This window comes from Morone saxatilis, unplaced genomic scaffold (assembly GCF_004916995.1).
Source record: "Morone saxatilis isolate NCDOM2014 unplaced genomic scaffold, NCSU_SB_2.0 Contig23, whole genome shotgun sequence".
NCBI classification, from domain to species: Eukaryota; Metazoa; Chordata; class Actinopteri; family Moronidae; genus Morone; species Morone saxatilis.
This window is the reverse complement of record NW_023339796.1, coordinates 1,038,035-1,048,239: the sequence shown is the minus strand read 5'-3', so window position 1 is coordinate 1,048,239 and position 10,205 is coordinate 1,038,035. Positions and strand designations below refer to the sequence as shown.

Genomic DNA, 10,205 nt, shown 5'->3' with positions numbered 1-10,205 from the left:
AAAAGCACTGTTCTCTTTGTGTTGCGTAGTTTTTTAATTATTAACATGTCCAACAATCAATCAAGGATATTTTCATTACCTACGACCATTTGGTTTATCAGAGCTTGTTTGAAGAAAACAGCTGAGACTGAAACAAACAGGAAATCTGCCTTTTAAAAAAACGAAACTAGAAGCTAAAATTAGGCAAAAAGTTGAATTGGTGTAAATGATTTATCAGAAAATCTTTCCCTCAACAGGCTGTTTTAGAAACATCCTGTAAATGGCAGGTGGGTATTTGTTCTGATGATGTTTTCTGCCCCTTTAGAGGCCGACCTCCCTCCTTCTAGCAGCAGCATCCTGTCAAACACAATGTCCGTCAGCAGAGTCGGGGTTTGTCAGTTTAATAGCGTGACTCAGCGCCCGGCACAAAAACACAGTTAGACGTCAGCCTCCAAGGGGAAGAACCATGTTTTTCTTTCCCGAGCGCACAAACACAATCTGCTTCGGATAATGTTGTTCTCAAACACCGCCATGGTCAGTTTGACCCACGGCGGCGCGTTTTGGGGCTTTTTAATCGAGCCTCCGTGGACCCGGTGGGAAACAGCGGTCAAGGGCGTTTGATTCTCTTAATTGCTTCTCGGGGAAAGGCGGACGTGGGCAGCGTGCAGACACCAGAAGTGTGGAGGCTTGGAGAATGAAGAAGAGCTCTCCTTGTTTCACAATTAAATGCTTGCTTGTGTTCCCCAGCACACACACACACACACTTGTGTTTTAAGGCCACCTTGAAAACGACCTTGACCTCCAACTGTTTTTTTTCTTAATTCCCTTCTTCACTGACGTCGTATTTTTTAGCCCCTTCAGAGCTGACCGCCTGAGTAAATACACACACGTGGTTCAGCAATAGATGACTATATATAGTAATATAGAAATATAGAATAAAGATAATAAAATAAATATTCCTGTGCTCACTCTGATTCACTGAGAGTGGAGAGAAGATAGTAAATGAAAAACAGAGGGAGAAATACAACAAAGAATCCCTGTCTGAGTTGAACCAGGGACGTAACCTAAGCGGTAACCCCCATGGCTAAAAACCATATTAAAATGTCCAACTTTACAGCAGCAATAAACATGTTTACAGCCTGGTACAAAGAACACTTTTGGTCTCTATAGCTAATTTCCCCGTTCATGACAACTGTATGAAGGGTGAATTTTTTTATAACTCACGTTTAAATTATATTAAGGATTAAAGTTATGTATAATTAGTGGTGTGGAAGCTTTGAAAGGTTGTTTTTAGTAACCAGGTTTCTTTCAGCTCCACCTCTTCCTTCTAGCCTCCAGAAATGACGCTAGAGGGATAGCTACAGTGGGATATAGACTGGTTCTGCTGCTCTGTTAATGTGCTGCTTCCACTAGCGAGCCGGTATAGACACGATGTATTGAAACAGTCCCTGTTTAGGCTCCGGCATCCAATGGTGAGCTTTAATGCCCACGTTATACCAACACTAAACAAGATTCTTCAACAACGCTCTACTAGGAGTCTCCCCCCGATACATTAAACTTTAAATTCTTATTGTGTATTTGTTGTATCAGGCCCCCAAACTGTTGAATAACCGCTCTGTGCTGATAAAATTCCCCAAATACCAAATGTTTTAAACTTCTACTTTCTGCGGTAAATGGTGTTTTTTGGGCCTCAAATACTTGACTTTTTATTATTCTGGCATGTGTTTAGTCTTATTATATGCTCCTTACTGTAAGGATATTAATATTTAATCACCACCACATATTCACAGCCATTGCTGCAACTTTTACAGCTGCATCATTACATTAAATCGAAAATGTCTAAATATCATGTGCATCATTTCCTACACATTTCCTTTGATTCAGTATAACACAAGCTAAATGAAGCCTGTCCAGAATTTAAATTAGTGGTTGGATCATGTTCTTTTACTCATTTAACAAGTTTAACATTGTGTTTTTCTGGAACCACCAACCATCTGAAACAATCTCTTCCTTTACTAAGTTACCTTTGGCCACTTCATTAAACAACACCAACCCACCTTCTATTACAGGAGAGATTTTAATTTTTTTTTTATCTCTTGCGTTCCTGCCTCTAACAAGCAATAAGCATTTAATTTCCCCTGAACCGCCTGTGTGGGCCGACAGTAATTGCATTGTTTCCCTCCTGAGACCCAGCTGCCTCCAGTCCATCTGCGACCGACTATTGCATTATTTTATCAATATAACGCATAACGGGAGGCCTGCTTGGTCTCCTGCCAGGACTGTGGATTCTTGGCAGCTCTGCAGGAAATGACAAACTCGTACAGAAGAAGTTTTATCTTGTAGAGCTGCAGGATCAACAAGGTGGCAGTGGAACAGAAATAGAAAGCTAATAAAGAGACTGTCTTTCCAGGAAAACAATAGCGTGGGTTATTTAGGTCCATGTTTACAGTTTCTTTACAAGTGACCTCTTGTGGTTAGCATCCCGTCTCCTAGCTTCAGTCAAGTTGATTTCTTTTAACCATAACTACAGTATCTCTTGTTGCCAAGTAGTTTTAGTTTCCTAAACCAAATCTTGACAATAGAGGAAGCAGATTTTTGTTTAAATCGTATGGTTTGAAAGTTAGAAGATACAAATGATCCAAATTGTCTTGAAGATTTGAGGACTTAATCTTGGTTAGCAGTTAGCAATAGAGAGTTGACACTTATTATTAAGTTTCACTCTGCTATTTACTATAAAACTGAATGAATAAATGAAAGATTAAAACTGTGTATCATCAGCGTAACAATAAATAAATGATATGTCCACCTACAGTGAGAATAAAATTGGTCCCAGAATTGATCCTTGAGACAAAGACTTTTGTGTATAAAAATAAGAAACTGAAAAATTAAACTGACTACAAACATAATTTGCCTCTTCTTCTTCTGGTAGATTTGTATATGAAACTCATATTATGTCAGTCTTTAAATTAATGAATAAATGAATATAGAGTATAACAGTAGCTGATCTAAAACACCTAATCAGTGTGTTTTGACAATATTCATCTAACTTTAAAATAATACTTTCCCTCTGTGCAATCAACCCTCTGGATTTAAATTAAATAAGTTCAAGAAAAGATATGAATACGCTTATGTAATATAAATAAGATTAACTGTGAATCCTGATTTAAACCAAAAGCGCTCAGATATTCCGACCCTCATGGATTAAAGACGTACTAACACATATTAAGAAGAATCTATAATGAAACTGAAAACGTGTGACTCATAAATCCTGATTTCGGGTAAAGAATTGCATTGTTTGCTCTTTATTTTTTCAGCGTGCAGCTCTCTCTCTCATCTCCTTCAGTCCATCAGGATGCTGATTTAATTCCCATTGACTGTCCACCCCCTCTCCCTCGCAGTCTTCTCTTCCCCTCCATTTTCTTGATTCCTTTCTTTCATCTTTGTGTTTATCATTTGATTCCACTGCCTTTTGTCCCCTTCATCCCTTTTCTTCTTACCTTTCAGTCCTCTTGCATCATATTAATCAGTAAAATTTTGTTTTTATTGCCATGTTTCTTAAAGCAGCAGCCGGGTTTCTTACTGTCTGTTTCTTCTCAGCAGTAGTCAGATTCTTCTTATTCAGGTAACGCTGCGTTTTACCAGTCGCCTGTCAATGGCGTCATATCCCTTTTGTGCCTGCNNTGTTTCCAACAATATTCAAACCCTGAGAAATCTGTCATTTTATTCAGGTAACGCTGAGTTTCACCGGTCGCGGTGTCATATCCCCTTTGTGCATGTGTCAGCATTGTGGTTGTCTGCCAGAAGCTGTCATACATTGAGTTTTTATCCAGTTTGAAGCCACATTTTTACCATCCACTGTTTAGATCTTGGTGCTTTTTAACTTTAGATTTGAACCGGATGAAGGATTTTAGTCATCGTTTGGATCTTAAGTTATCATCGAAACAAGCAGCTTACCATAGATATCATAACCTGCGACCTGTTCAATGTTTTTCATCATTTTCTGACATTTTATGGATAAAACAGCTCATCCGTAATGAAAATAATCATAAACTGCAGCCCTATTTGAAGATACTCCAAAAAATGGCATCAGAATAAGGACAAATACCAATGAAGGCACTGGCAATTCAACGGTTGATCTATCATTCATCTGAACTGAACTGAACATAGCTTTATTATTAATGATTCATTTGTCATTTATTAAATAAAAAGTCATAAAAACTGCAGGTTTTAGCTTCTCTGGTGTCAGCTACCTGATATTAGATACAGTTTCTTGCACACACATTTTTTGCAGTGTTTTGATCTCCTGATGTGGACTGATTGACTCCACACACCCACACACACACACACACACACACACACACACACCACACACCTATCTGATTGAGGCTGGTCGATACTCTTTCATTTGATTTCTCCCTTTTTTTCAGCTGCTCTGATTGATTTCTTTTCAGTCTCTCCTCCATCTTTAGTCCTTCATTCTTTATTTGTTCTCTCTCTGCATCCATCTCTCTCATATCCTGAAGCTTTCTCTTTCCTGTAAATGTTCTTGCACTCTCTCTTTACAGATTATTTGTGTGCGATGTGAAGAATTGATATTCGGCTTGTAGTCTTATGCAGACTCATTCAGCTTCTTTTTTTTTTAAACTAAATCAGTTCAGTGATAAATAATTCTGCTGTTTCCATTCCTTTAAAGTTGATTTTAGGATGTTTTATAAGACGTTTCTAAAACAGCACTGATCCAACCTGCAGATTTTTTTTCCCTTTCTAAACTGTCTGTCTCTCTCCGGCAGGGCGGGGCACCCCAGCACGCCTTCAGTGGTGGGTCAGGATGGCGAGGAGAACCCAGCGGCGCTGGCAGAGAGCTGCTTCAGAGAGCTGCTGGGCAGGGCGGCCTACGGCAACATGAACAACGCTGTCCGACCCGTGTTGGTGTGAGTAGCTTAGCAGAGACTGAAACCTTTTAACAGACATTAACATATGTGGTGTTATAGCAGTAAAGGAGCATGTTTTACTACATTTGACTGAATGTTTCCTGCCTTCCACACAATTCCCAGTAATCACCATACAATGAAAATCCATTAGCAGACGTCAGCTAGCATAATGGTTATGATTGTTCCAGGTACTAGTCAAGCCTTCAGGTGTTACCAGAGAAATGGAGTTATCTGAGTATTTTTTTATCTTTTCTTTCCTTGAATTTTATCAATCATTGTAGTTTTACCTACAAGTTTCACAAATCATACCAGTCCCCCACCCAAATGTTGAGCCATACGTCACCAAACTAGCAATTTTATTCTCACTGGAACAAGTTGCCTTTGCAACTATTTTTGCAATTTTGCAAGCTTTATTTTGAAAGTCTAACCATATTTGCACATTTATTGTTGTTAACTTAACTGCAGAGTTGAGATCAGTGTTTGATGGGTTGGAAGTGAGAACATGTTTCTCTCTCCATAAGCTCTTCACTTTCCGTTTTGTCTCTTTGTAGCTAAATAATCGTCAGATCCAGATGTTTTTGAATATGTGTAGTATACCTGTCTGTCTGCTTCTACCCTTGTGTTTTCATTTCCTGCAGTGACAGTATTCACACTAAAGAATTATTTTCAGGCTTTATTTAGTTTTCACCTAAATAGAGAAAATAAAAGGAAAGAAAGATTAAAATAACTGCTAACATGCTAGTTGTGAACGCAGCCTTAATGCAATGTACATAAAGATCTGTCTCCTTCTTCTCTCTGCAGCTTTCAGACTCATAACCTGCTTTATTGCATGTAGGAGTCATGACACAGACAGCAGGAGAAGTGACAGGAGGACAGCAAATAAAACCCAACAATACACAGACACACCTCCAGACAGACCGGCAGCGACACACTTCTTGTGTCTGCACACTTCCTTGGACTTACATTCATTTTCTCACACACACAGATACACACAGATATGCAGCCTCCCAGCACACAGAGGAAATTAAATGAGCTCTCTTATCACATAGGCGGCCGCCGTGCGAACGCGGCACACCGTCGCCACCCGGTGACCGTCTTTCCCTCCTGGGATTTCAAAATCTTTGTCGCCGCTCCGCCACTCAGCACGGTTCGCATAAATTGGACAATTACAGAGTGAACAGCCGAGCCCCGCTGAGATTCGCTGAGGTTTCTGCTCCGCTGAGCTGCTCTGGGTCCGGGCTTCACTCGCTTTTTATCCTCAGCAGCTTCAGGAGGAAATGCCTGTGCAGATATTTAAATTAGTGGGTTTAGTCGTATTTAATAATTTTAGCTCTGCTTGCGGTGTGGCCCTGGGGAGGGTGATGTCACTCTGTTTGTTAGTATGCAGTTTGGTCTTGATTGAATATTCTCAACATGTATGAGATGGAGGACATTTTGTTAAGATATCATGTTCTTTGATGACTTTGGCGATCGTCAAAAATCAAATGCAAATAGTTTAAGTCATGTCATGATTGACAGCTGAGTCGTATTCGACATTGAGTCAGCCGGGCGTATGGGCAGGACCTCGATACCCTGATCACTAGTGCACAGACTCCAAGACTTCAAATGGAAAGAAAGATGGCAGCGGCCGTATCTGCGATATTTTTGCTTCTTTTTTTGAACAGTGGAAAGAAGGCGTTCATCTTTTTTTATGTCGATGACTAAAATATTTCATGTTCTGTGTTAGCGTGTCAACAAACATGCTAAACATTATACTAAATTTAATTAATATGTAAAACTTTGGGCATGCTAAAAAAACTAAATGTTTTGCGCTAAAAAACGCCAGATTGCATGTTAACATGATAACTGTAGCTATGATAGCAAGTTAACAATTAATTTTTTGCTTTTACTACAGTAACTTTAGTTATAGTCTATATTTTAGCACTTTGATGACTGATACGAACCCTGATGTGTCATATAATCTGTACGAGTCTGTCTGAGTCCATATAAAGAAAAGGTGCCATAGCCATGTCTATAGCTGCTAACTGCAGTAATGCTTGTTGAGCTAATATATAAATGTGGCAATGAGGTAATTATTTATGTATTTTTACCAACAAAAAAAAAGATATGTAATCATCCTTGCCCTCCTAGGTGGTAGTAGCAGCAGTAATAGAAGTGACAGCAGTTGAGTGTGAAAGGTCAGAGGATGGTGTTGCCACTGGGGGCCATTTGAGCTGAAGAGTCATTATTGGAGTGAACATCACGGGCTCCCAGGGGCCTTTTCCTGGTAACGCTTTAAAGATTTAATGTTGGTACACAGTCCTGAACACACACACATTGCGCATCACTCTTCTTCTGCATTACTATTTGCACCAACTCTATCACTGCTGAATTAATAATGAGAGTCCTTTATGTCCATTTTATGACCCGAAGCCAATTTTCTTTAGTGGAGGAAAACTGAATAAATTCAACTTAAGTGGAAACATTTATATAAAGAAGATGCAGTTAAGTTAGTCTGTTAAGACATTTTAAATAAGTCTGGTGAAGGAGTGTAATATACTCACTAGTTTTAACTTCAATTAACTGAGTGGAATTAGCAATTGACTTAATTTACCCTTAACAATAAATACTTGATTTACTTGTTCTCAAATCAAATATTTTCATTTTGACTTAAATTGTTTAAGGCAGTTGGTTTCCTCAAAATTTGATTTGAACTAACTCATCAGGTTTTACAGTGCTGCCGTTGATGATAAATGCAACAAAAACTTGATTATTTACTATATAACAAGCTGTATAATCACATCAGCTCTCCAGTGAGAAACTAAAAATAGGACTATAACAAGGTTGAAATAACAGCCACCTTTAATTGGTGATAACTCACTGTTCATCATCAGGAGGGGAAATCGCAACAATTAACACCCAGATGTTGAAATGACGTGAAATGTTTGTCTTCCTGCTAAGAAGTAGCCCGTATACAAATGATTTAATGCTTTTCTAAATGGCATCGTACATTTCAGGGTCTTGGCTGACAGCCAATAAACAGGTCTTATACTGAGTGCAACAGTAGAATAAGCTGCAGTTCCTACATCACTTAAACATTACAAGCGATCAATAGTAAGGCGCCTGAAGGTCTGAGCCACAATGGCCTGACAGTTTAAGGAATGTCTGTCACAACACTGGTAGAAAAGCACAGAGAGAGGAAACAAACATGCAAAAGGTTTTTCTATAGTCACAGGTTTGTCTGCCGCTCTTTATGTCCATTGACAAAAACATACGTCAGAGACAGAGCTGTCTGCTGCTTGTGCAACTTTTACCAGAAGATGTTTTTTTCCACGAATTTATGTGACGGTGTACGAACAATGCCACATAGAAACTGAAGCAGCGCGACGTACATTTCGATTTATTCAGTCTTGTTGTCAGACCGACGCAGCAGTCGTTTCTCTCTCAATTTGAATTATTTCATGGTGTTTCTGTTTTAATTGATGGTAATTTAAACTTGCAGTCCTGTTGTCTGTGATTGCTGTCGCTAATTAATTCTCTAGAGAGCCTTCCCGGGAAACCAAGGACACTGATTGATGGGAATTTAACCACTGATTGTAAGAAAACACAGAAAATGTCGACATTTCTTTGAAACACAGTTGACATCGACAGGGATTTTACTGTTGCTTTTCGAGTCAGCCTGAGCTGTAGCCGCTTGCAAATTCAATCAGGGAGCGAGCCTCTTAATGCTGCCATTAACAATTAATTACATAATATTACTGTCACTGCTTGACATCTGTAGGGCCTCTTCAAGAACTGAGCTGCGTTTAATCATTTTTCTCTCCTCTCGCTTTCCCTTCAATTTGTCTCATTGATATCCTTTTTGCCTCAGAGCTTTTTCACTAAGTTTGTTTAAAATTCAGCATCTTCTCTTAATTTTTCTTCGACTCTGGACCAACAGGTTACGCCAGCAACAAAGTTCTCTTTTTGACGGTATAAAATGTGTCAAAATCTGCTATACTTCTGCGAGGTCGCCTTATTGTGGAGGTCAGATCCAATAGTTAAACAATCCTGAGACGTTCAGACTCACTAAATTCTGAACATATTTTAATCAAATTGGGTTTGTTATAAACGTGTGAAATTGAACCTGATACTGGTTACTGGTTGGAATTAATAGTCGTTAGGGTCGGATCTAATCAGCTCTATGGCAAAAAATGAACACTCTACATAGCTGCAACTTCCACTGGACTCCAATCTGTGAACAGGAAACATCAGTGTGAACTATGTAGTTTATAGCTTTTGTCAGTTTCTCTAAATATGTAGATTTCTATGCAGATTTTATTGTTATAAAGCTGCCTGGTTGCTTGTTTTTATGAAATGTGGAAATTTGTCTTTGCTGTCTACTGGACTGGACAGTACCATGCGACTACAAAGAGACTGAAAAACTGAATTGTTTTTTAATTATTGTTTGCAGCCCTGCGTATGTCAGTCAAGCTGTATTCTGCATTAATGTCTAAAACCCACACCTGCCTTCAGCCTACAGTAACAGCGTTAAAGACTGCAGTGTGTCGTCCTCACACACACAGTCTGTTCCTGTCAGTGAGTGTATGTGTTTGACAATATCTTCCCTGTGTGTCCCCTCCAGCTCCAACTCGCTGGCATCCTGCACCCCCTACAGGCCAGGCAGTGTACGACAGAGGCTTAGTAAACCTGATGGAGGGGATTTCATGTTTTATTCAGCTCATTTTATTTTCTAACGTAGGTTTCTAAATGTTTGACTGTGCAGGGTAATAGATACTCAGTTTTATAGTGAATACAGCAGTTAGTGGGCAGTCGGCTTGTGACTGAACAGGACAAACCTGTATGAAAACTATAGTGGACAAAATCTGATGTTTTTGTAGTTTTGTCCATCTTTCCTATCAGAAATAATACCAAGATACTCATCAAGTTAATAACTGAGATCAGGGAACACAGCAACGATTGCGTCATATAAATGAAATATAACATAAATTACTTAAAAAATAATCATGCATTCTTCGCTTGAGGACATTTATCAGCTCCACTTTAAACCAGTATAATAGTATTTAAAGGTCCAGTGTGTAACATTTAGGATGATCTATTGTCAGAAATGTAATATAATATTCAAAGGTATGTTTTTATTAGTGTATAATCACCTGAATAAAGGAATAGTTAGAATGAGACATTTTTATCTACAGAGGGAGTGGGTCCGCTTCTGGCGGAGTCCACCATGTTAAACCACCATGTTTCTACAGAGCAGATAAACCAAACACGACTCTAGATGGGACCCTTTGTGTTTTTTGTGGCCACTGTAGTTTC

At 39.0% G+C, this 10,205-nt stretch overlaps 1 protein-coding gene across 1 annotated transcript in view; it reads left to right on the top strand.

Annotated features, from left to right (window-relative positions):
• efr3a (EFR3 homolog A (S. cerevisiae)) overlaps positions 1–10,205 on the top strand; it is a gene marked incomplete at its 5' end in the record, with an annotated part of 118,360 nt that overhangs the window by 76,139 nt on the left and 32,016 nt on the right. The window contains 1 exon segment of the mRNA XM_035671235.1: positions 4,770–4,910. Coding sequence (XP_035527128.1) covers positions 4,770–4,910 — 141 coding nt within the window.